Raw genomic sequence first — 27,731 nt, forward strand, 5'->3', positions numbered from 1 at the left:
CACACGCGAGTTCATCTCTCACCATAACAGCTTGTTGCTTGGCAATCAGTTTGACTGTATGCAATGTGTAAGAGCAGATGAGCCTGCGTGTGTTAGTATGCGTGAATATGACTCGCTCCATGCGAGCTTGGTGCCTATATGATAACGTGACTCAAATCTCTCCGTTGCTATAGGGAAGGTGTGCATCTGTATGTGTGTGCGCGTGTCTCTCACCGTGTGAGCTTGGTGCCTATCTGCTGCCTGAACTCCAGTTTCTCCTGGTCTGACTGTGTGGGCAGTATGTTCTTATCCTCCAGCTCTCTCTGTGACGGACGGTTACTGATCTTAATGGCCAGGGAGTCCTTCCTCAACACCTTCAGAGCCAGGGTACCTATACACATGTACACACACACACACACGGACACATTTTTTTTTTTATAGAGAGGCCAGAATAAGATCAGCAAACTTTGTCCATAACATTTTTGATAAAATTGGAATTACTAGCACCACAGCTAACTCATGCAGTAGCAATTCAACTGTCACAGCAGTTACCCCATCCAGTGAGAGCTACAGGATGGGAGTGTGTTCACTGTTTCCAACCCACTCTTCTGTGTACATCACCCTCTTACAGAGAGGAGAGGTGTGTATAAATACCTCATAGACATAACGGGGCTCAAATCAATCATTCAGACAACTGCTCATGAAAAAAAAGTGAAGGGAACTACTGGAACAAGGGATCTGAGAAACAGCCATGGCGTATGTGTGTGTTGTTGACGTAACAGACGTGTTACGGGACACCTCTCATTCACACGCCACTGTCACCTCGGCGCTTTGATTGGTCACATTCAACGCTCAAATCAGGGACGTGAACCGCAGCTCTGACTGGAGGGGTCCAATGAAAGGAGAGCTCTTAAACCACATATCCCAGCAGCCATTGAGGCTGTTACCAGGAAGCAGGGGCACCAAGCAGAGACCAAACGGCCACCACTGTCCCAAACCAATTATGTATAAACAAACACGTACTTGTAAAGAGTGTTTCATCTTCATCATCTTCCTCCTCTTCTTCATCATCATCATCATCATCATCGTCATCTTCTTCTTCATCATCCTCATCCCTGTACGAACCAGGTAGTTCTTGATAGTCTTCCTCATTGGGGAGGTTCTCTTTGTTGTAGTCACATGCTATCATCACCGCGGGAACCGCGTGGTGCAGCGAGCTGAGGTCAGTGAGAAAGGTAAACGGTTAGCAAGAGATGGCGGGCGTTTGTGTGTCTGTCCATCCGTGTGTGTGTGGTGTTAGACAGTGGAGTAGTTAGGTAATGTCAGGTTGTTTCCACCATCAGTTCCTATGAAAGGAGCTATGACCTATAACCTCTGGAACTCATGTAAACGGCACCTCAGCTGAGAAAACAAGACTGAAACACTGTAGAAAAACAAGCCAGCGCTCCTTTAATTGCCACAGTAAGTGGCTCCTAAAATAACGTTGGTACCTCACTCTGCCCGGGAAGCATTGCATGACTTATACTGCCTGGACGTAACGGAGATGTAAGGGAGGGATGTAACAGACATGGTCGGCTTTAGAGGCTCACATTACCACACCTAAATCACACAGCCTGCCTCAACTATAGGGGAGACGAGAGGCACAGCGGAAACAAACTGCACACCAATCACAAATGAGCCTTGAGGCAGCGTCACCGATCAGCAACCAAGCAGCAATCGAGCAACTGCGGAGCTCCCATAACGGAGAATAATGATCTCTGTTGCTTTTACAAACTCAGTTTAGGTGTGCCCTACATAACATTCAGACAGCAAATGAGTAAATCAAAAAGGGCTACAAAAGGAATAGGATGTCTACATCTATTAGGTGCTCGGGTCCATAACCACCTGCCGGCCCACCAATTAGAGTGATGGATCATGGGAGGCCAATCTGGCGCCGACACATCAGTCACAGAGTGTGTGGGTCGATTGCAGAGTGTTCTCCACGTGTGTCATGTGTCTGTGGACAGATGGAGACGGTGTGTGTGTGTGTGTGTGTGTGTGGCGCTCTAAAATGGTCGGAACTGGTTAGACACCAGCCAATGATACACATACACCCAGAGGTAAAGCCAAGGCTCTGGGAATTTGTGCAGCTCTATCTCTGAAGCTGAAGTCAACGCCAGCCATGCTGCTCTCCAGGGAAGGTTTAGATTAAATGGTCTCTGTACTGAGATGTGATTGACCAGACGTTTCAAAATGCTGCCCAGTGCAGATGTAGGTGAGCCAGTTTTCTACAGCAGGAAAATAATCTTGCAGCAATAGGACATGTGTATTATTATGTGGATTGTAATTTAGGGACATTTTTGTTGGGGTTGATACATTTTCGGTAAGGGAAAATCATGTCAGAAGACTTTTAAAAACTCAAATACACCAAGTTTTGAATTTCCTGTTGCAGGAAAGTTCTCCTGCAAAAGTGTGATCAAATTAAGATCCTACATCTGTATTGTGGCAACTCCCAATTTAACCCTACTGATTAGAAACCCTTAGTCACATGATAAACAAGCTCCTTAACGACCCTATCCAACTCGCTGCTGTAGTGTAGACACAGGGCAGGACCAATGGGAATAGAGTACAAGGCAGACTGGATATGTGAACCATTGAATCCATCCACATGGAGGCATGGATACACACACACAAACACACACTTCTCCTTAATCCTCACCTCTTGTATCGCTGCATAGTGAGGGCCAGGGTCTTGTTGAGTTCCTCGATGATGCGGCTGGGGGGGTGTAGGGGCACAGGGAGGGTCCCGTAATGTAGGGAGTGGCCCCCCAGGGACCCCACGTGGTGGGAGGGAGGGGGGCACTTCTGAAAGGTGAGGGCCGAGGGCTCCATGCTCCCCCCCGCACCCACAGGCACACAGATCATCAGCTTCTTAGGAGGTAGAGGAGGCGACAGCTTCATGGACATACAGGGCAGCTTCACTGGCATACCGTCTAGAGGGAGAGAGAAGAGAAAAGAGAGAAGAGAAAAATCAGTCAGATACACAGATTGATACACCCACACAAGCGGCACGCTGGTGGGCTGGGGTACAGTAAAAACAGAAAGCAAAGTAAACGCATAGAATGACACAGGGATACGCGCATAGACACAAAGGAATACAGACCTGTGATGTGGTTGGGCAGCCTGTTGAACGGTTTGGGGGGTAGCACTGGGGGTTGTTTTTTATGTTTTATGGTGTGATGTGATGACTCTGCCCCAGCCCCTTCGCCTGGATACACCATAACCTTCTTAGTGGGTGGAGGCTGGCTGGGATTCTGGGTGTGGTCTTGTGGACACGCCCCCTCTCCAGACATCTGGAACTCAACTGTACCTGGGCATAGAATAAATCAATCAGATGATATGTTAGAACAGGGTGAATGGAAATGAACCAATATGTGAGCATATTGGGAGAAGGCCTGAGATTTGAGATCAACATTGACCAATCAGATGTCATGTAACAGCACAGTGAGAGACTATGAACCATTGCTTGAGTGTGTTGATAGAAGGCCTGAGACGTACCTATGGCTGACCCTGCTCCATCCATCAGCTCAGCTCCATCACATGGTGATGGATCAGACCCTCCTAATGCTGGAGACCTCCCGTTCTCCATCTTCTCCTCCTCTCCTCTCATTACTACCGCCCCGTCTGCAGAGAGAGAGAGAGAGATATATAACATGTTCACAGTACATATCTGGCCTGGAGTCAATCCATGTGGATGCTGTGATGCCGACTGTATGACTTGACGTCGTTTCCGGCAAAAATTATTTTTGATTACGCAACAAAGAACAACTACAACAGTTTTGCCAAAAGTCTTCTGCGTTCTAACTTCCCTCTTCTCCCTCTGACCCCTCACCTTTGTCATAGATGTCCTTCATCACTCCTCTCTTGATCAGATCCTCTCTGCTCTGCCGGGTCGACATCTTCCTCTCCAGGACTGAGGGTACAGGATATGACATCACAACAACATTAACTGACATCATATGGTACAGGATTCTACTCTATTCTACTTCATCACCAACTTCACTGTGCTTATAACTGGCCAGCAGAATCGGCACGTTCTTTTTCTGATACATTGGTCTCTGTCTGAATCCTGTGAAAAAATACTGCACAGTTAGTGTAACAGTCAACATACAGTATATTGGCTGCGAGAATATGTGTGACTGTTTGAATTATGCCAAAATGTAAGCCATTATTTTAACATGCCATAATAATTCTGTTCAGAAAAAAAGCATAAACTGCAACGACAGCTGGGGGAGCAGCATGAGATTAGAAAGGCAGCGCCCCACTGGTGTGTGTGTGTGTGTGTGTGTGTGTGTGTGTGTGTGTGTGGACTACCTTGCATAACAAACCATAATGCCGTAATTCATTTTGGTAAATTTACTGCAATAAATGTACAGTTCTATATTACAGTATAGTAAAGAGCAATGCATTAAGGGGGCTCAACGGCATTCCGCTACACTGCTGTAAAATTGTACAATATAGTACTGTGCACCTGTTTTGCTGTATGTTTACAGCAGCATACTGTGAATTATGGTGCATTGTGGGAAAATGTTGTGGATGGCGAAAGAATTTCTGGCTCATGAACATATTTTGAGCCGTGCCTTGTAAGAGGCTGTATTTAAGGCCCCTGTCAGTGAGAATGCTGTACCAAATGAATTGATATGTGTTAGTAGTACCTGAACAATTTAAAGTGTACAGGGGACAGATCGGCAGCAAGTCTTAAACCTTTACTGGTGTTATGCCTTGTAATCACGGCCAGTTCAGAAGCCTCTGTTTAGGCCTCTAGAAATGCAAGTGATTTAAAACACGAAATATCCATTATATGCTGTAAAATACAAACACCTAGCAGCCAACCTGCTTGCATCAATCCCATGTAATTACAGTAAAATACAAATATTATGATAACAGTAGCATTTACTTTCTTTACAAGTGGCTAATTTTACAGTATTGTTCTGCTTCATTGCTCTGATACTACAGTAACTTATAGGAAGCTCATGGCAAGTTACTGTGAATATTACAGTAAAGTACTTTGCACTAGCCAGAGATGGGAAAAGATACCTTTTGATGCATCTTGTTACAAAAATACTTTGAAGACCAATGTATCCTTAACTACAACAACTTTATCAGTAACTGTTACATAAATGTTTTACTTGCAATGACTGTGATAGGTTTGTTTTAGTTTAGTGCAGTGGTTCCCAAACTGTGGGGAACTTAGTCCGGCTTTCAACTTACTCTTGAAAGTTGTAATAGTAGAATGCGCAAGGTGCCATTTCAAAATTGGGTATTGCATCATCCGCTTTCCACTTGTCATGTCAGTCATAACTTGTCAGAAATGTCCAGATCAACTAGCCCAATGTTTTTAAGCCCATATATTTTGTTGTAATGTTTGAGTCACTCAAAAATTACATGAATACACATTAGACCATTTTAAGAAAATTATCTTTAAAAATTAAAAAAAAAAAATCTCTGCACCCCATTACAAAAAGTGTAGAATGTCAGGAAATAAGCTTTAAACCTGTAACATTTTCTCTCCGCCAACAAGAGGGGTGTGAACAGTTTGTGTCACGAACAGTGCTTGTGCCCATAGAAATAGATGTGTTCCCCAATGCTGGAAGTACACTGACTGTAAGTCACTCTGGGCAAGAGCGTCTGCTAAATGACCAAAATGTAAATGTTAAAAAAAAAATGAACACTTGAAAAGCACACTGCTGGGTATTATTCTAATGAGGTCCACCTTCAAACTATTTTTATTTTGATCAATTTTGGCCTTGTTTGGCACTAGCTGCCTGCACTGTAAATCTAACAGTTTACTAACCACTGTGCTTACAGTAATGCAATGTCAATTATACAAATAGAGCACGTTGCTCTAGTCAGGTGTTACAGTAATATGCTGTAAATGTGTGTTTCAGTAAAGGTCCTGTAAATCTACAGTAATTTACTGACTTCTGTGCTGCCAGTACTGTATATTTACAGTAACCTACTGGCTACTGTGTTGCCAGTAATTTACTGTAAAAATTACATTAAATGTTTTACAGTGTAGATATTATACCATAACAATGGTATAACATTATATTAGATATCTTATTCAATTTTGGATCATTATTCAATTCAAGTGACATTGTTAGCAAGAACTCCAGTATCTGCCATCAAACTGAATCTGCAGGGAATTTTCAGTCAACACTTTCACAGCTGTTCTCTACATTTTTGATGAACAAGACTGATCTTGTGTAAATTTTCTGTAGCAGTATTTGGTATTTTTTTTATTTCAAATCATTTATAAAAAGGCTTAAGGGGACAATTATGCTCGAGTCTGTCTGGTCTTGCTGATGTCTAACATGCACACACGCGCACATACACACACACACACACACGCACACAATGTAATAATACCACTGTTTAAACTTTAAAGAAGAGCCTGGACATAGCTCCAGTCTCCTGTGTTATCGTTGGCCCCACTGATCCGGTTGGCGATAATATACAGCTGCAGCTGACCTACAGCATTCATGCTGATCCCCTGTTACATAACCATAATATAACTAGCATACACCATGCACCTGGCTCTCATGCTTCATGGAACCTATGTGCTATAACTGCTGATCCCGTTACATAATATAACCATCAACCAGTACAGCCCCTAGCTGCCCATCATATACTGTAGCATATAGCCACCTAGCACTGCCTTCTGCCTCGTGCCTCATAGTACCTACATTTGTCAACATAATGGAGTCGTACTGTTCCTGCTAGGGGGTGAGCTGGTGAGACCGTGATCTATTCCACAACTGAAGGTTGTAGCTTTAGGACATAAGAGTGCGGCTACTGTGGGGCAGGGGGAGTGCTTAAGGGGCAAGCAGAGAGGTAAATAGATAAATCTAAGTGGTTAGATCTTAGGGCGGTAGATTTTAGGGTTAGGGGAGAGGTAGAAAGCAAGGCCTAGGGCTTCGGGGTTAGGGTTTAGGGAACGTGCCAAACTCATTCCACGGGGGGCAGAGTGTCTGCGTGTTTTCGCTCCTCCCTTAGACTTGATTGGTGAATTAAGGTCACTGATTAGGAAGGAACTCCCCTCACCTGGTTGTCTAGGTCTTAACTGAAAGGAAAAAACAAAAACCAGCAAACACTAGGCCCTCCATGGAATGAGTTTGATCCCCCTGGTTTAGGGCTTAGGGTTAAAGGTTAGATATGGTTCTCACCAGAAGATGTCTGCTTGAACTTCTCGCTCTTCTTCTTCCTCCATTTCCACGGCTTGAAGAGACGCCCTAGGGTGGCAAACTTGCTCCGCCTCCGAATGGGAGGGGTGTGTGTGCCAGGGACCAGCGAATCAGATCGCATCGCCGCTATTCGCTCCACCTCCTCAACTGGAAGAGAGGAGAAGAGAAGAGGAGAGAAGAGGAGAGAAACCAGTCACATAATCCATAAAACAATATGATTCAAAGTATGTGGAACTCAGAGGAGCAATTGAAAGAATCATTGTAATTAATACATAAAGACACAATGGAATTAGACATCATTACACAATAAATTATGAATAGGGAATGTTTACAGATGAGGTTCACATTTTTCTCAATATGATGTACATACACAGCCCAGTTTGGTGCCATTCAAACTTCTCAATCTCTCTTTTTTTTTTTCATCTCTCTTCACTCATCTCTCCATCTCTGCTGTGTAAGGGAGACGTCAGACTGTTCTAAAGTAAATACAGTTGAGTCCTTACTCAATTTTTCCATCTCTAAACTCCACTCACCTCTAAACTCCCAACAGGCTGCAATTTTTGTTCTCGTTCAAATTCAAATAAAAATACTGACTGTCTCGCTCTTACACACACACACACACACACGCGTACACACACACACACGCACACACACAGCTCACCTCTTAGTCTGCACAAGCAGTAAGAGTGTGTAAGTGAGTGTTATATGCCTTTATGGCACTGCCCCCTGACCTCACATTCGCACCACATCATGATGAAGGTGTGAGTGTTCTTAGTGATATGTGCACATTGAGTGAATCTGGTCATACTGTGTATAATAGGAGAGAAGGAAAAACGAATCCATCCGCTGGAATAGCTTCTGGCAGGGATATAGGAGGGTGGGTCACAGTACAGTAGCAACCTACTACTTTATCTTATCTGCAGTTATAGGTGATTCTAGATCCTTCTCAATCACTATGGATATTCCGGATTGGGGCTACTTGATAAAACCACATATCAACATTATTTCAGTTGACTAGCATGTCTGTTATCTTGGTGAATCAATGTGCCCTGTGTTTGTATAGCCTACAAAGTACAATCTCAGTGAACTATTCAAAGTGGTGCTGTCTGTCTGCTTTGATGATACAGTAGAATTGCGTCACGCGGAGTGGATACATTGTTGCATGTTAGAATAGTAACAGCATACATGTAAAAACCCAGCAGAAGTATAAACAGACTATTAAAATGCTATAGCCTACATCCAATAACGTATCAAAAACAACCAATACACTCATACAGCCACATAAATATTCTGACTCCGAGTTGTGCTATTAGGATTGGGAAAAGTCTCAGCAGCCCCGTCCATCAAGAAAAACTGCCCGCGATGGGGCATATTTTTACAAGCAGTGTGCAAGTCAAGGGAGCGGTCGATTTGGAGGAGCGGCGCCAACATGAAATGGAGATCAAAACATCTCCCTCTTGCTGCTGCTGTGAAAACCTCAACACTATTCTCCCTCCACTCACCGTCCTGAGGGTCAGCGCCACGGCAGTTGCTGCATATGTGCTTGATCTCCTTCCCGATCTGGCAGTGGATTATGAAAGGCATATTGTTGTTGTTGTTTGCCACGGGTTGCTGCGGTAGCTGCTGCTGTTGCTTGCCACTGTCGTTGCGGTTCTTGGACTTCATCCGAGGCAGGCAAAATGCTCTCCTCTTCCGCGGCTTCTCCTCGGTAAGGGCTGGGAGTGGGGAGAGAGCGTCGTTACTAGATCCAGAGGAGTACCAGGGGCTCATACCGGCGTTTGCAGGACCCGCCATGGTTAGGCAATGAACGGCTGTGGGGTGGACCCGCTGATCCTGATTCCCTCTAGCTCTCAGAGATGGAGGCAGGGGAGTTTGAAACGGCCTCTCCCTTCTGCTCTAGCGCAGCAGACCTAAGATAGTCGCTGTCCAATTCGGCCAATCCTTTTGCGCACGGGGGCCAACGACGTCAGAGTTAGGGCTGCGAGATTTGTCCATCTGTATGTAGCTACATGGCTATGTTCTGTTCATATCCAGTAATTCAATGTTATTTTCCATTTCTTTACGGGTCCAATCCATAGAGATCCTATTAAATTACTTATTTAGTTTGTTTGCCTTAAATTACTTATATAGTTTGAAATTAATTATTTCGTATTCTAATTCCTAATTTTATGGTCCAATCCCTGTTTATGAATCCCCTACGTCATGACATTTGAAACTGCCTCTCAACTGTATGGGCGTGCTGACCGTCTATTTAATCTCCACCCACTACGGAGAACTGACTTTATTCTGTTGCTACAGCCTACACACAATACTTAATATGAACATCACTATGAACGCAAAAAACCCTGATATTAAATAACATCTGAACAACAGTGGAGGTATACCTATAAAGCCATCAACATAACATATATATTCTATAGGCCTACACCCAATCTTTCACTGCACAAACACATACTGTAGGCCTATTCACTACACTAGTGCAGGGGCCTGAACTGCCAAAGAAGCAGTTTTTCCATTTCCAGTGTTTATCCAGATTCCTCTACTCCTAAACAAACAAACAAACACGCACACACACACACACACACACACACACACACACACACACACACACACACACACACACACACACACACACACACACACACACACACACACACACACACACACACACACACACACACACACTAAATAGCTTTACAGCCCAGTAGGGAGCTAGAAATACTATACTGCCAAGCTAATGAGATTGTGTGTGTGCGTGTGTGTGCGTTTGCTAATGTAAATCTCAAAACCCTCCTCCAGGCATGTCGCCTTCCCAGCATGCAGTACTGCTATCACAGCTCCACACTTACAGTGGAGTGGGGATTATCACTGCTCAGTGTGTGTGTGTGGGGGTGGGGGTGCATTCTGTCTGGCTACATCACCGCCTGGTATGGAAACTCCGGTGAACACATGTCCCGGATTGTGTGGGACAGTACCACAATTTGGCCCTTTGTCCCGCAACCAAACAATCACAGTAGCTGGGGTACAAAGGAGCAAAAACATAAATACCAATATGGGGATGAGGTTGTCGGGTGGGCTGTGTACAGGTGCAGTGACCGGTAAGCTGCTCTGACAGCTGATGCTTAAAGTTAGTGAGGGAGATATAAGTCTCCAGCTTCAGTGATTTTTGCAATTCGTTCCAGTCATTGGCAGCAGAGAACTGGAAGGAAAGGCAGCCAAAGGAGATGTTGGCTTTGGGGATGACCAGTGAAATATACCTGCTGGAGCGCGTGCTACGGGTGGGTGTTGCTATGGAGACCAGTGAGCTTAGAATGTGGGGCTTTACCTAGCAAAGACTTATAGATGACATGGAGCCAGTGGGTTTGGCGACAAATATGTGGCGAGGGCCAGCCAACAAGGGCATACAGGTCGCAGTGGTGGGTAGTATATGGAGATTTGGTGACAAAACAGAAAGGAACTGTGATAGACTACATCCAATGAGCTGAGTAGAGTGTTGGAAGCTATTTTGTAAATGACAGCACCGAAGTCAAAGATCAGTAGGATAGTCCGTTTTATGAGGGTATGTTTGGCAGCATGAGTGAAGGAGGCTTTGTTGAGAAATAGATGGCCGATTCTATATTTAATTTTGGATTGGAGATGCTTAATGTGAGTCTGGAAGGAGAGTTTACAGTCTAACCAGACACCTAGGTATTTGCAGTTGTCCACATATTCTCAGTCAGAACCGTCCAGGGTAGTGATGCTAGTCGGGCGGGCGGGTGCGGGCAGCGATCGGTTGAAGAGCATGCATTTAGTTTTATTAGCATTTAAGAGCAGCTGGAGGCCACGGAAGAAGTGTTGTATGGCATTGAAGCTCGGTTGGAGGTTTGTTAACACAGTGTCCAAAGAAGGGCCAGATGTATACAGAATGGTGTCGTCTGCATAGAGGTGGATCAGAGAATCACCAGCAGCAAGAGCGACATCATTGATATACAGTGCCTTGCGAAAGTATTCGGCCCCCTTGAACTTTGCGACCTTTTGCCACATTTCAGGCTTCAAACATAAAGATATAAAACTGTATTTTTTTTTGAAGAATCAACAACAAGTGGGACACAATCATGAAGTGGAACGACATTTATTGGATATTTCAAACTTTTTTAACAAATCAAAAACAGAAAAATTGGGCGTGCAAAATTATTCAGCCCCTTTACTTTCAGTGCAGCAAACTCTCTCCAGAAGTTGCGTTGTGCAGACCTCACTACCCTCTGGAGAGCCTTACGGTTGTGGGCGGAGCAGTTGCCGTACCAGGCGGTGATACAGCCCGACAGGATGCTCTTGGTTGTGCATCTGTAAAAGTTTGTGAGTGCTTTTGGTGACAAGCCAAATTTCTTCAGCCTCCTGAGGTTGAAGAGGCGCTGCTGCGCCTTCTTCACAACGCTGTCTGTGTGTGTGGACCAATTTGGTTTGTCCGTGATGTGTGCGCTGAGGAACTTAAAACTTACTACCCTCTTCACTACTGTCCCGTCAATGTGGATAGGGGGGTGCTCCTTCTGCTGTTTCCTGAAGTCCACGATCATCTCCTTTGTTTTGTTGAGTGTGAGGTTATTTTCCTGACACTACACTCCGAGGGCCCACACCTCCTCCCTGTAGGCCGTCTCATCGTTGTTGGTAATCAAGCCTACCACTATGGTGTCGTCTGCAAACTTTATGACTGAGTTGGAGGCGTGCATGGCCACGCAGTCGTGGGTGAACAGGGAGTACAGGAGAGGACTCAGAACGCACCCTTGTGGGGCCCCAGTGTTGAGGATCAGCGGGGTGGAAATGTTGTCACCTACCCTCACCACCTGAGGGCGGCCCGTCAGGAAGTCCAGTACCTAGTTGCACAGGGCGGGTCGAGACCCAGGGTCTCGAACTAGAAGATGAGTTTGGAGGGTACTATGTTGTTAAATGCTGAGCTGTAGTCGATGAACAGCATTCTCACATAGGTAGTCCTCTTGTCCAGATGGGTTAGGGCAGTGTGAAGTGTGGTTGCGATTGCGTCGTCTGTGGACCAATTGGGGCGGTAAGCAAATTGGAGTGGGTCTAGGGTGTCAGGTAGGTTGGAGGTGATATAGTCCTTGACTAGTCTCTCAAAGCACTTCATGATGACGGAAATGAGTGCTACGGGGTGGTAGTCATTTAGCTCAGTTACCTTAGCTTTCTTGGGAACAGGAACAATGTTGGCCTTCTTGAAGCATGTGGGAACAGCAGACTGGGATAAAGATGGATTGAATATGTCCGTAAACACACCAGCCACCTGGTCTGCGCATGCTCTGAGGGCGCAGCTGGGGATGCCGTCTGGACCTGCAGCCTTGCGAGGGTTAACACATTTAAAAATTTGACTCACGTCGGCTGCAGTGAAGGAGAGTCCGCAGGTTTTGGTGGCGGGCCGTGTCAGTGGCACTGTATTGTCCTCAAAGCGAGCAAAGAAGTTATTTAGTCTCTCTGGGAGCAAGACATCCTGGTCCGCGATGAGGCTGGTTTTCTTTTTGTAATCTGTGATTGATTGTAGACCCTGCCACATACCTCTTGTGTCTGAGCCATTTAATTGCGACTCTACTTTGTCTCTATACTGACGCTTAGCTTGTTTGATTGCCCTGCGGAGGGAATAGCTATACTGTTTGTATTCGGTCATGTTTCCGGTCACCTTGCCCTGGTTAAAAGCAATGGTTCGCGCTTTCAGTTTGGGAAGGTTTTAATAGTTACTCTCGCTCACCGAATCAGCGTATTCATCAATGTTGTGGTTTGACGCAATGCGGAACATATCCCAATCCACGTGATCAAAGCAATCTTGAAGCGTGGAATCAGATTGGTCAGATCAGCGTTGAACAGACCTGAGCATGGGAGCTTCCTGTTTATTCTCTGTCTATAGGCCGGAAGCAACAAAATGGAGTCGTGGTCAGCTTTTCCGTAAGGAGGGTGGGGGAGGGCCTTATATGCGTCGCGGAAGTTAGAATAACAATGATTCAGGGTTTTACCAGCCCTGGTAGCACAATCGATATGCTGATAGAATTTAGGGAGTCTTGTTTTCAGATTAGCCTTGTTAAAAAATGTAAAAATCCCCAGCTACAATGAATGTAACCTCAGGATATGTGGTTTCCAGTTCACATAGAGTCAAATCTCCGCGTTTTGTTGCCAACCTGTTTTGCTACCTGACAAATTTACGGTTTTTACTTTTTAATTACCGTTTATTTTTGTTTTTTCCTACTCAACTTTTTCACTCCGGACGCTTTATCTGGACACGATTCGTCAGGACCTCCAACAGCCGAAGCTAAGTAGTAACATTAACATGATGCCTTCTAATTGCAGTCGCTGTACTCGCCTTACGGCTACAAGCCCAGCTTCAGACGCAATCGCTAGGCAAGGGTAATTTCAGTGTAGGAAAGGATGAAACAGCGTCTGTGCCACCAGTAAGTACAGATAGTAGTATAAATCCCCTGGCACAGTCCCCGCAGCCGGACAACTTTCTCACGGTTTCTGGAAGGAAATGCTGTAGGAACGCTCAACCGGTGTCGCTCATTCAGCCGACAGAAACTTTCAACCGGTTTTCCCCATTAAGCAGCGGGTCGGAGTCAGAGGCCGAGTCTTCTCTGGTCTCTACTCCTCCCGTTACGGGGTCTGAGACGCCGAAGCTTCCCACCATTAGCTCTGACAAATTGAAAACTCTAGTCATTGGCGACTCCATTACCCGCAGTATTAGACTTGAGAATCATCCAGCGATCATACACTGTTTACCGGGGGGCAGGGCTACCGACGTTAAGGCTAATCTGAAGATGGTGCTGGCTAAAGCTAAAACTGGCGAGTGTAGAGAGTATAGAGATATTGTTATCCACGTCGGCACCAACGATGTTAGGATGAAACAGTCAGAGATCACCAAGCGCAACATAACTTCTGCGTGTAAATCAGCTAGAAAGATGTGTCGGCATCGAGTAATTGTCTCTGGCCCCCTCCCAGTTAGGGGGAGTGATGAGCTCTACAGCAGAGTCTCACAACTCAATCGCTGGTTGAAAACTGTTTTCTGCCCCTCCCAAAAGATAGAATTTGTAGATAATTGGCCCTCTTTCTGGGACTCACCCACAAACAGGACCAAGCCTGACCTGCTGAGGAGTGACGGACTCCATCCTAGCTGGAGGGGTGCTCTCATTTTATCTACCAACATAGACAGGGCTCTAACTCCTCTAGCTCCACAATGAAATAGGGTGCAGGCCAGGCAGCAGGCTGTTAGCCAGCCTGCCAGCATAGTGGAGTCTGCCACTAGCACAGTCAGTGTAGTCAGCTCAGCTATCACCATTGAGACCGTGTCTGTGCCTCGACCTAGGTTGGGCAAAACTAAACATGGCGGTGTTCGCCTTAGCAATCTCACTAGGATAAAGACCACCTCCATTCCTGTCATTATTGAAAGAGATCATGATACCTCACATCTCAAAATAGGGCTACTTAATGTTAGATCCCTTACTTCAAAGGCAATTATAGTCAATGAACTAATCACTGATCATAATCTTGATGTGATTGGCCTGACTGAAACATGGCTTAAGCCTGATGAATTTACTGTGTTAAATGAGGCCTCACCTCCTGGCTACACTAGTGACCATATCCCCCGTGCATCCCGCAAAGGCGGAGGTGTTGCTAACATTTACGATAGCAAATTTCAATTTACAAAAAAAAAAATGACGTTTTCGTCTTTTGAGCTTCTAGTCATGAAATCTATGCAGCCTACTCAATCACTTTTTATAGCTACTGTTTACAGGCCTCCTGGGCCATATACAGCGTTCCTCACTGAGTTCCCTGAATTCCTATCGGACCTTGTAGTCATAGCGGATAATATTCTAATCTTTGGTGACTTTAATATTCACATGGAAAAGTCCACAGACCCACTCCAAAAGGCTTTCGGAGCCATCATCGACTCAGTGGGTTTTGTCCAACATGTCTCTGGACCCACTCACTGTCACAGTCATACGCTGGACCTAGTTTTGTCCCATGGAATAAATGTTGTGGATCTTAATGTTTTTCCTCATAATCCTGGACTATCGGACCACCATTTTATTACGTTTGCAATTGCAACAAATAATCTGCTCAGACCCCAACCAAGGATCATCAAAAGTCGTGCTATAAATTCACAGACAACACAAAGATTCCTTGATGTCCTTCCAGACTCCTTCTGCCTACCCAAGGACGCCAGAGGACAAAAATCAGTTAACCACCTAACTGAGGAACTCAACTTAACCTTGCGCAATACCCTAGATGCAGTTGCACCCCTAAAAACTAAAAACATTTCTCATAAGAAACTAGCTCCCTGGTACACAGAAAATACCCGAGCTCTGAAGCAAGCTTCCAGAAAATTGGAACGGAAATGGCGCCACACCAAACTGGAAGTCTTCCGACTAGCTTGGAAAGACAGTACTGTGCAGTACCGAAGAGCCCTTACTGCTGCTCGATCATCCTATTTTTCTAACTTAATTGAGGAAAATAAGAACAATCCGAAATTCCTTTTTGATACTGTCGCAAAGCTAACTAAAAAGCAGCATTCCCCAAGAGAGGATGACTTTCACTTTAGCAGTGATAAATTCATGAACTTCTTTGAGGAAAAGATTATGATTATTAGAAAGCAAATTACGGACTCTTCCTTAAATCTGCGTATTCCTTCAAAGCTCAGTTGTCCTGAGTCTGCACAACTCTGCCAGGACCTAGGATCAAGAGAGACACTCAAGTGTTTTAGTACTATATCTCTTGACACAATGATGAAAATAATCATGGCCTCTAAACCTTCAAGCTGCATACTGGACCCTATTCCAACTAAACTACTGAAAGAGCTGCTTCCTGTGCTTGGCCCTCCTATGTTGAACATAATAAACGGCTCTCTATCCACCGGATGTGTACCAAACTCACTAAAAGTGGCAGTAATAAAGCCTCTCTTGAAAAAGCCAAACCTTGACCCAGAAAATATAAAAAACTATCGGCCTATATCGAATCTTCCATTCCTCTCAAAAATTTTAGAAAAGGCTGTTGCGCAACAACTCACTGCCTTCCTGAAGACAAACAATGTATACGAAATGCTTCAGTCTGGTTTTAGACCCCATCATAGCACTGAGACGGCACTTGTGAAGGTGGTAAATGACATTTTAATGGCATCGGACCGAGGCTCTGCATCTGTCCTCGTGCTCCTAGACCTTAGTGCTGCTTTTGATACCATCGATCACCACATTCTTTTGGAGAGATTGGAAACCCAAATTGGTCTACACGGACAAGTTCTGGCCTGGTTTAGATCTTATCTGTCGGATAGATATCAGTTTGTCTCTGTGAATGGTCTGTCCTCTGACAAATCAACTGTAAATTTCGGTGTTCCTCAAGGTTCTGTTTTAGGACCACTATTGTTTTCACTATATATTTTACCTCTTGGGGATGTTATTCGAAAACATAATGTTAACTTTCACTGCTATGCGGATGACACACAGCTGTACATTTCAATTAAACATGGTGAAGCCCCAAAATTGCCCTTGCTAGAAGAATGTGTTTCAGACATAAGGAAGTGGATGGCTGCAAACTTTCTACTTTTAAACTCGGACAAAACAGAGATGCTTGTTCTAGGTCCCAAGAAACAAAGAGATCTTCTGTTGAATCTGACAATTAATCTTAATGGTTGTACAGTCGTCTCAAATAAAACTGTGAAGGACCTCGGCGTTACTCTGGACCCTGATCTCTCTTTTGAAGAACATATCAAGACCATTTCAAGGACAGCTTTTTTCCATCTACGTAACATTGCAAAAATCAGGAACTTTCTGTCCAAAAATGATGCAGAAAAATTAATCCATGCTTTTGTCACTTCCAGGTTAGACTACTGCAATGCTCTACTTTCCGGCTACCCGGATAAAGCACTAAATAAACTTCAGTTAGTGCTAAATACGGCTGCTAGAATCCTGACTAGAACCAAAAAATTTGATCATATTACTCCAGTGCTAGCCTCTCTACACTGGCTTCCTGTCAAAGCAAGGGCTGATTTCAAGGTTTTACTGCTAACCTACAAAGCATTACATGGGCTTGCTCCTATCTATCTCTCTGATTTGGTCCTGCCGTACATACCTACACGTACGCTACGGTCACAAGACGCAGGCCTCCTAATTGTCCCTAGAATTTTTAAGCAAACAGCTGGAGGCAGGGCTTTCTCCTATAGAGCTCCATTTTTATGGAACGGTCTGCCTACCCATGTCAGAGACGCAAACTTGGTCTCAACCTTTAAGTCTCTACTGAAGACTCATCTCTTCAGTGGGTCATTTGATTGAGTGTAGTCTGGCCCAGGAGTGGGAGGGTGAACGGAAAGACTCTGGAGCAACGAACCACCCTTGCTGTCTCTGCCTGGCCGGTTCCCCTCTTTCCACTGGGATTCTCTGCCTCTAACCCTATTACAGGGGCTGAGTCACTGGCTTTACTGGGGCTCTCTCATGCCGTCCCTGGAGGAGGTGCGTCACCTGAGTGGGTTGAGTCACTGATGTGGTCATCCTGTCTGGGTTGGCGCCCCCCCCCCCCCCCCTTAAGTTGTGCCGTGGCGGAGGTCTTTGTGGGCTATACTCAGCCTTGTCTCAGGATGGTAAGTTGGTGGTTGAAGATATCCCTCTAGTGGTGTGGGGGCTGTGCTTTGGCAAAGTGGCTGGGGTTATATCCTTCCTGTTTGGCCCTGTCCGGGGGTGTCCTCGGAGTGGGCCACAGTGTCTCCTGACCCCTCCTGTCTCAGCCTCCAGTATTTATGCTGCAGTAGTTTATGTGTCGGGGGGCTAGGGTCAGTTTGTTATATCTGGAGTACTTCTCCTGTCCTATTCGGTGTCCTGTGTGAATCTAAGTGTGCGTTCTCTAATTCTCTCCTTCTCTCTTTCTCTCTCTCGGAGGACCTGAGCCCTAGGACCATGCCCCAGGAATACCTGACATGATGACTCTTTGCTGTCCCCAGTCCACCTGACTGTGCTGCTGCTCCAGTTTCAACTATTCTGCCTTATTATTATTCGACCATGCTGGTCATTTATGAACATTTGAACATCTTGACCATGTTTTGTTATAATCTCCACCCGGCACAGCCAGAAGAGGACTGGCCACCCCACATAGCCTGGTTCCTCTCTAGGTTTCTTCCTAGGTTTTGGCCTTTCTAGGGAGTTTTTCCTAGCCACCGTGCTTCTTCACCTGCATTGCTTGCTGTTTGGGGTTTTAGGCTGGGTTTCTGTACAGCACTTTGAGATATCAGCTGATGTACGAAGGGCTATATAAAATAAATTTGATTGATTGATTGAAATAAAGTTTGTTCAGGGCCATCGATGTGTCTGCATTGGGGGGGAATATACGCGGCTGTGATTATAATCGAAAAAGTAATTGGGGTTGCAACAATTTTGGCGGATCATTTTAGAAAGAAAGGGACCAGAATGTCTAGCTGATTTGTAGGGGTCCAGATTTTACAACTCTTTCAGCTATCACCAGCTATCTGGATTTGGATGGAGAAGCAGGAGGAGGGGGGCTAGTGCAAGTCGTTACGGGGGGATGCAGAGCTGTTGGCCGGGGAAGGGGTAGCCAGGTGGAAAGCATGGCCAGTCGTAGAAAAATGCTTGTTGGAATTCTCGATTATCATAGATTTATCGGTGGTGACAACCTCAGTGCAGTGGACAGCTGGGAGGAGGTGCTCTTATTCTCCATGGACTTTACGGTGTCCCAACACTTTTTGGAATTAGTGCTAAAGGATGCAATTTTCTTTTCGATGCTAATGCAGTACGCCACAGGATGATTTTGTGCTGGTCAAGGGCAGTCAAGTCTGGAGTGAACCAAGGGATATATCTGTTCTTAGTTTAAACATTTTTTAATGGGGCATGCTTATTTAAGATGGTGAGGAAAGCACTTTCAAAGAACAACCAGGCATCCTTTACTGACAGGATGAAGTCAATATCCTTCCAGGATACCCAGGCCAGGTCGATTAGAAAGGCCCTCTCGCTGAAGTGTTTTAGGGCGCATTTGACAGTGATGAGGGATGGTCGATGGACCGTGGACCCATTACGGACGCAGTCAATGAGGCAGTGATCGCTGAGATCTTGGTTGAAGACATCAGAGGTGTATTTAGAGGGCAAGTTGGTCAGGATGATATCTTTGAGGGTGCCCATGTTTACAGATTTAGGGTTGTACCTGGTAGGTTCCTTGATCATTTGTGTGAGATTGAAGGCATCTAGCTTAGATTGTAGGACGGCCGGAGTGCTAAGCATATCCCCGTTTAGGTCACCTAACAGTACGAACTCTGAAGATAGATTGGGGGCAATCAATTCACATATGGTGTCCAGGGCACAGCTGGGGTCTGAGGGGGGTATATAACAAGCGGCAACAGTGAGAGACTTATTTCTGGAAAGGTGGATGTTTAAAAGTAGAAATTCAAACTGTTTGGGCACAGATCTGGATAGTATGACCTCTGCAGGCTCTCTCTGTAATAGATTGCAACACCACCCCCTATGGTAGCTCTATCTTGATGGAAAATGTTGTAGTTGGTGATGGAAATTTCAGAATTTTTGGTGACCTCCCATGCCAGGATTCAGACACGGCTAGGACATCAGGGTTGGCGGGGTGTGCTCAGGCAGTGAATAAAACACACTTAGGGAGGAGGCTTCTGATGTTAACATGCATAAAACCAAGGCTTTTACGGTTACAGAAGTCAACAAATGAGAGCGCCTGGGGAACAGGTGTAGTACTGGGGGCTACCGGGCCTGGGTTAACCTTTACATCATCAGAGGAACAGAGGATGAGTAGGATGAGGGTACGGCTAAAGGCTATAAGTACTGGCCGTCTAGTGCGTTGGGAAAAGAGAATAAAAGGAGCAGATTTCTGCGCGTGGTAGAATAGATTCAGGGCATAATGTACAGACAAGGGTATGGTAGGATGTGAGTACAGTGGAGAAAAACCTAGGCGTTGAGTGACGATGAGAGAGGTTGCGTCTCTGGAGGCATCAGTTATACCAGGTGAGGTCTCCGCATGTATGGGGGACAAAAGAGCTATCTAAGGCATGTTGAGCGGGACTGGGGGTTCTACAGTGAAATTAAACAATAAGAACTAGCCAAGACAGCAGTAGACAAGGCATATTGACATTCAATAAAGGCATAAACCAGTCACAGGTGTTGATTGGGAGAGCTAAGACAACAACGGTAAATAGCAATGAATGGGCAGAGAGGGTCAGTTAGGTACACACAGGACCTGAGTTCGAGGCTGGGGCCGACAGATAAACAAAATGAGATACCGTGTCAGTGAACAGTCCAGCATGCATCAGCTGTGTAGCCGAGTGATCATAGGGCCCAATGAGCAGCAATAGGTGACTCAGGGAGGCGATCGGTAGTCGCTACTACGCTAGATGAGCGGGAGACACAGCGTTCAGAAAGTTAGTGGACCGGGGCTAGCAGATGGGTTTTCGGCAACATCGCAATGGGAAAGCCTGTTGAAACCACACCGGACGATTACGGTCGGCAGACCAGTCATGATGGATCGGCGGGGCACCGCATCGACAATAAAGGGTCCAGGCCAATTGGCAAGAGGTATTGTAGCCCAAGAATTAGCTGGTATACTTCGTCGGCTAGCCGGAAGATGGGCCTAGCTCGAGGCTAGCTCAAGGCCAACTGGTGCTTGCTTCGGGACAGAGGCGTTAGCCAACAATAGCCACTCGGTTGCAGCTAGCTAGCTGCGATGATTTGGTGTAATGGTCCAGAGCTTGCGGCAGGAATCCAGTGATGTGGTAGAGAAAAGCAGTCCGATAAGCTCTGGGTTGATATCGCGCTGTGCAGACTGGCAGGTATTGTCCAAGCTAAAGCTGGCTGGTGTCCGGGCTAAAGGTTGAAGACCGCTAGCAGTGGCTAACAATGATTAATAGCTAGTAGCTAGTTAGCTGGCTAGCTTCTGATGAAGGTTCCAGTTATAAGGTATAAAAATAGCAGATCCGTATCACATTGGGTGAGGCGGGTTGCAGGAAAGTATAGTTAGTTCGTAGATGGAAAGTGAGATTAAAATATATATGAAAAAAAAAACAGATAACAGACTATTTACATGGGACAAGACAAACACACGTGCCAGTCTCAAATCTCTTGAAGACTGAAACAGGATTCCCTCAAGAATTTCCCTGTATTTAGCACCATCCATCATTCCTTCAATTCTGACAAGTTCCCCAGTCCCTGCTGATGAAAAACATCCACACAGCATGATGCTGCCACCACCATGCTTCACTGTGGGGATGGTGTTCCTCTCTCGGTGAGAGGCGTTGGGTTTGCGCCAAACATAGCGTTTTCCTTGATGGCCAAAAAGCTACATTTTAGTCTCATCTAACCAGAGTACCTTCTTCCATATGTTTGGGGAGTCTTCCACATGCCTTTTTGCGAACACCAAACGTGTTTGCTTATTTTTTTCTTTAAAGCAATGACTTTTTTCTAGCCACTCTTCCGTAAAGCCCAGCTCTGTGGAGTGTTCGGCTTAAAGTGGTCCCCTGGACAGATACTCCAATCTCCTCTGCGGAGCTTTGTAGCTCCTTCAGGGTTATCTTTGGTCTCTTTGTTGCCTCTCTGATTAATGCCCTCCTTGCCTGGTCCGTGAGTTTTGGTGAACCTGGCAGGTTTGCTGTGTTGACATATTCTTTCCATTTTTTAATAATAGATTTAATGGTGCTCCGTGGGATGTTCAAAGTTTTGGATGTTTTTTTTATAACCCAACCCTGATCTGTATTTCTCCACAACTCTGTCCCTGATCTGTTTGGAAAGCTCCTTGGTCTTCATGGTGCCGCTTGCTTAGTGGTGTTGCAGACTCTGGGGCCATTCAGAACATGTGTAGAGCTACTGAGATCATGTGACAGATCACGTGACACTTAGATTGCGCACAGGTGGACTTTATTTAACTATTTATGTGACTTCTGAAGGTACTTGGTTGCACCAGATCTTAATTAGGGGCTTCATAGCAAAGCACTTATCAGTTTACATTTTTTTCATCAAATTTTTTCAACAAGTAATTTTTTTCATTTCACTTCACCAATTTGGACTATTTTGTGTATGTCTATTACATGAAATCCAAATAAAAATCTATTTAAATTACAGGTTGTAATGCAAGAAAATAGGAAAAATGACATGGGGGGTGAATACTTTTGCAAGGCACTGTATATCATAATGTACTGGTGCGCTTCAATTAGCTCATTCTGTGCAGTGGGAGGGGGATTTTTATTTTATTCATGCAGGCTACACTGTCCCGCAAATGTCCCTCAAAATCATCCCGTTGTCCCACATTTTAGTATTTTAAATGTGGTCACCGTAATGGCAACTGCACCGCCCTGAGCTGCAAGGCTCTACAGAGGTTGGTTAAGACTGCCCAGTCCATCACTGGGGGTGAGCTCCCAACCCTGCAGGGCAGCTACACCAGGCAGTGTCTGAGGAAGGCCCGGGAAGATTGCCAAGGACTCCAGCTACCCAAGCCACGGACTGCTCTCTCAGTTACCTTCTGGCAGGCTGTACCGGAGCATCAGATCCCGGACTCAGCTTCTACCTCCAGGCAATAAGACTGTTGTACAGCTAACACTAAGCTGTCTACCTGCACAAACCTGCATTCACCTTCAGAGTATTTGTACTGGCTCACTTCAATCCTGCACCTTAAGAGACTATTCACACACACACACACACACACACACACACACACACACACACACACACACACACACACACACACACACACACACACACACACACAATAATAATAAATAGTAGCAGCAATGATGACCGTATGTGTGTGTGTGTGTGACACACACACAGTCATCATCGCTGCTACTACTTATTACTAAGCTGCTCAACCATGTCACTATTCACTATTGGCACATTTCATAGTTTATACCGTATATTATTTTTGTGCATATCCAAATCATGACTGTTTCTCCTCTTTTTTTACGACCTTTTATTACTTATTTGTGTATATCTTTCATCATGTGTACTGCACTGTTGAGGAGAGCTTGCAAGTAAGCAATTCACTGTACTGTTTACAGCCTGTATCCTGTGCACGTGACCAATACTTAAAAAAAAAAATATTTCACCTTTATTTAACCAGGTAAGCTAGTTGAGAACAAGTTCTCATTTACAACTGCGACCTGGCCAAGATAACGCAAAGCAGTGTGACACAAACAACAACACAGAGTTACACATGGAATAAACAAGCGTACAGTCAATAACACAATAGAAAAAAAGAAAGTCTATATACAGACCCATAACGGATGCAGGCAATGAGGCAGTGATCGCTGAGATCCTGATTGAAGACAGCAGAGGTGTATTTGGAGGGTAAATTGGTCAGGATGATATCTATGAGGGTGCCCATGTTTATGGATTTAGGGTTGTACCTGGTGGGTTCCTTGATCATTTGTGTGAGATTGAGGGCATCTAGCTTAGATTGCCAGGGTATTAAGCATATCGGCTTAGACTGCAGGGGTGTTAAGCATATCCCAGTTTAAGTGTTGTAGTTGGGGATGGAAATCTCCAAATTTGTGGTGGCCTTTCTTAGCCAGGATTCAGACACGGCTAGGACATCAGGGTTGGCGGAGTCTGCTAAAGCAGTGAGTAAAACAAACTTAGGGAGGAGGCTTCTGATGTTAACATGCATGAAACCAAAGCTTTTTCGGTTACAGAAGTCAACAAATGAGAGCACGTAGGGACGCGCAGGTCCTGGGTTAACCTCCACATCACCCGAGGAACAGAGGAGGAGTAGGATGAAGGTACGGCTAAAGGCTATAAGAACTGGTCATCTAGTGGGTTGGGGACAGAGAATAAAAGGAGCAGATTTCTGAGCATGGTAGAATATATTCTGGGCATAATGTACAGACAGGGGTGTGTGGGGTGCGGGTACAGTGGAGGTAAACCCAGGCACCAAGTGATGATAAGAGAGGTTGCATCTCTGGAAGGGCTGGATATGCTGGGTGAGGTCATCACATGTGTGGGAGGTGGGACAAAGGAGGTATCTGAGGCATGTTGAGTGGGACTAGGGGCTCCGCAGTAAACTAAGACAATAATAACTATCCTAAACAACAGTGTGCAAGGCATATTGACATTTGAGAGAGACATAAAGTGAGGCATAAAGTAATCACAGGTGTTGATTGGGAGAGCTAGCGTAGGCAACAACGGGTAAGACAACAACAACAGGTAAAATGCCGATGAATGGGCAGAGAGGGTCGGTTAACTACACACAGGGCCTGAGTTGGGGCAGACAGATAAACAAAAATAAACAAAATGGAGTACCGTGAACACATTGTTCTGATTTTATTTAGGAGTGAGGAAGATAGAGAGAGGAAGATAGGAGTGTAGGGAGAAAATGCGATTCTGCTGCAATATCATTCATGATTCATCCTTCAATCCTTCTCTATATTCCTTGTTAACAGAAGATGGAGAGAAGGAAGAGGAGGGTGCAACGTGGATGATTCATCAGCTATTTCTATAGCGAATGCCATCTGAACAAAGGTAATAATTGCAGTGTATACATCTAATACATATCACTATACGAGAAAATATGGTCTTATCTGACTCACACCATGGCAGGTTGTCATGCTGTAGACCTGGTTGACCTGGTTGAGCTTAAATCATAATAGTGATAGGTGGACAATTGCCAGTTCATTCATGCAGCGTTACTGCCCCCTGCTGACAGCAATAGAAATCACTTATTGCAGCAGTAGCTTCCTGTTATAAAAAGCAGGTGGCGATAGTTGATAGTAAATGGAGGACAGTCACAGTAGTGGCTCGTTCTGCAGTAGATTCATTCAGAGGTAACAACACACAGACAATGCTGCCTATCTAACACACATGAACACGCGAACAAGCACATACACACACACACGCTCTCACACTCAATTCAATTCAAAGGGATTTACTGGCATGGGAAACATATGTTTACATTGCCAATGCACTCCCTCTTACCTCTCTATCTCCCCCACCCCAACCCAGTCATGGTTTTGAGTGTAGCAGTCAGGGGTGCACAGCCAGAGAGGAGAGAAAAGTCATCAAAGCTGACTCACTCTGTAATCACTCATGTAAACAGTCAAGATGGGGCAATTAAACAGAGGACACTGTTTAAACCATGTGTGTGCGTGTGTGCTTGCATGACAGCAAGCATGTTGCAAGTATATGTGTTATGTGTGTCTGTGTGTGTGTGCCCACATGCTTGTATGACATTTAGCACAGTGTGAGCAAGTATGTGCTCTGTGTGTGCGTGCATGTCCATGTGTGTGTGTGATGACATAACAACATGGTAAAAAGTCCCCCCTCCTGGCTGATGCTGACTGGCTGTTGAAGCACTGTGAGTCATAGAGCCTTTAACTCAGCCAGTGATGAACAGCGAACATTATCCTCTGTACTTTAATATCGTTGTAGCCTCTTTACCACTGCAGCAGTCAATACCACTTGGTTAGGGCTATATGACATCATCATCATCATCATCTCTGCAATTCCTCGACTATCAATTGCTCAGGATAACATCAGGGTATTACTGGCACCTACTGGCAGAGTGGTAGAGAAGAGTAGAGATTTGGTAAAACATGTACAGTATCCAGCATGGCTCAACAATAATACGGTCTGTTTATATATTTAACTTGATCCAACGATTTGCTGACTGGTTATGAACTTTGTTATTTCAAATGTGACACAGATAGGACAAGGAAATTGACCTGACCTTCATGTAGGTTTTTCAACATTATATCCCAAATGAAATAGAGTACCACACAATATAATACCATCCTGGCTCATCAGTCATATCGTTCCCATAGAAATAGAGTCATCTGACCTGCATTATGCGTAGGCATATTCCGGCGCTATAGGACCATTTATCCTCTATTGACTAACCTACATCATAACTATGAACGGAGGCAGGAGGTCTGTCTTATCGATATGCTCCCGTCATGAATGTTAGAGCCAAGTTCATTATTATTTTTTTTACCAATGACCAAGTGAGGGGGAACTGACATACTTCCAGTGGAAGCAATTAAACGTCTAGCTTGTAATAGGCAGAGGTCAACCATTTTATTTTCTCTCCCATGTAAAGTGATATTCCCTGGGTAAAGATTTAGGATGCAAAGTTAAGGATTAATGGTACTGGAGTAGAGGTAATCTCAGAGATATAGCACAGTACTGAGCTCCAAAACTTTTGTATCTCAGCACATTCACACAGGCATTGATACAAGGTGCCTAAATGCGTGTTACATTTAAACACACAGGTCTAGGATATTAGGGTCAAACTTGTGGAGCTTAACAGGGGTGATATATGTCCTCATTATCCAATTGTATTGCAACAATCTCAGGCGGGTGTTTATTGTCTGTATCTGAGCTCTAGAGCATATCATAACCCAGTTCTCTGCCGAAATATCTTCCTGCATATCTTGTATCCACTGAAGCCTCTTACTATCAGAGTTGTCTTTATGTGTAGCTACCATTTCCCATACAATGACGTCATTTGACCTTTCCCATAACACACATTGACAGAGAGCGTTTCTCTAGTGGTCAAAGGAGGATGTAGGGAAGATTGTTTTAGACTGGAAAGAATAAAGCTTCTCAATTGTAAGTATCTGAAAAAATTATTTTTGTGGTAAGTTAAATCTTCCCTTTAGTTCTTCAAATGAAATGGGCCCTTTTTTCATTGTATAAGTCCATTCATTTAACATTACCCTTTCTTGCCCATTCTTTAAACCCCAAGTCATTTTTTTTACCAGGGGTGAAATTGTCATTGTCCCAAATTGGAGTAAAACTGGAAAATACAGGGAATTCGCCCAGATATGCTGTAACTTGTGCCATATAGTTAGGGTGTTTTTAACAAAGGGATTAGTCGTATTCTTCTTTAGTTTCTTAAAGGGAGCAGAGTACAAATATCCATCCAAAGTTAAGCCTTTAGTGGACAACATTTCAGTCTACAGCCAGGGTGAGTATGGTTTCTTGGAGAACCAAAACATTGCAGCTCTAAGTTGTGCAGCCAGTAATACCACTGTAGGTTTGAAAGTTGCAACTCCCCTCTGTCATAGGGCAAATAAAGAAGAGAAAAGGCTAAGCCTTGGTTTTCTGTTGCTCCAGATAACATTTGAGAGTATCTTTCTGATCTTTGGGGGAAATAAAGTGGTGGAGCCAGAGGAATTGATTGAAATAGATAAAGACATTTGAGTAGAATATTAATCTTAATAATATTTATTCTACCAATAACAGATATAGGCAATGATGTCCATCTATTGGTGGATTCTGTTACACATTACCATGGGTTCATCGTTGAACTCAAGGAGCTAATTTCTGGTGTGATTTTAATACCAAATATGTGAAACCTTGTTCTGTATTCACAAATGGATGTTGTACAACTGGATTCAGTCTCTCTTGCTTGTTGAGGAAGAGGATGGAAGATTTGGTTTTATTAACTTTAAACCTAGAAAACGGACCAAAGTTATTAATTCAATTGGAGAGGGAAGAGATAGAATTCTTTAGATCTGTTAGGAATTAAAGGGTATCATCGGCATACAGGGCCACTCGATGTTCAAAA

The 27,731-nt window shown here is 44.6% G+C and overlaps 1 protein-coding gene across 2 annotated transcripts in view; it reads right to left on the reverse strand.

Moving 5' to 3' along the window:
- Positions 1–27,731, reverse strand: part of phactr1 (phosphatase and actin regulator 1) — an 82,988-nt gene that overhangs the window by 5,645 nt on the left and 49,612 nt on the right. The window contains exons 1-8 of one of the 2 annotated variants that reach the window (XM_021599613.3): positions 8,705–9,390; positions 7,185–7,349; positions 3,851–3,931; positions 3,517–3,642; positions 3,122–3,328; positions 2,678–2,951; positions 1,003–1,196; positions 214–370 (exon numbers count right to left, since the gene is read on the reverse strand). In XM_021599613.3, the coding sequence (XP_021455288.3) occupies positions 214–370; positions 1,003–1,196; positions 2,678–2,951; positions 3,122–3,328; positions 3,517–3,642; positions 3,851–3,931; positions 7,185–7,349; positions 8,705–8,996 (1,496 nt within the window). In that variant the 5' untranslated portion in view covers positions 8,997–9,390. Of the gene's footprint in view, positions 1–213; positions 371–1,002; positions 1,197–2,677; positions 2,952–3,121; positions 3,329–3,516; positions 3,643–3,850; positions 3,932–7,184; positions 7,350–8,704; positions 9,391–27,731 lie in introns of those variants that run through there. The other variant, XM_021599614.3, reaches the window with a different exon arrangement.

The sequence above is a fragment of the Oncorhynchus mykiss genome, chromosome 4 (assembly GCF_057628025.1).
Source record: "Oncorhynchus mykiss isolate SJ-2025 chromosome 4, ASM5762802v1, whole genome shotgun sequence".
Classification (NCBI taxonomy): Eukaryota; Metazoa; Chordata; class Actinopteri; order Salmoniformes; family Salmonidae; genus Oncorhynchus; species Oncorhynchus mykiss.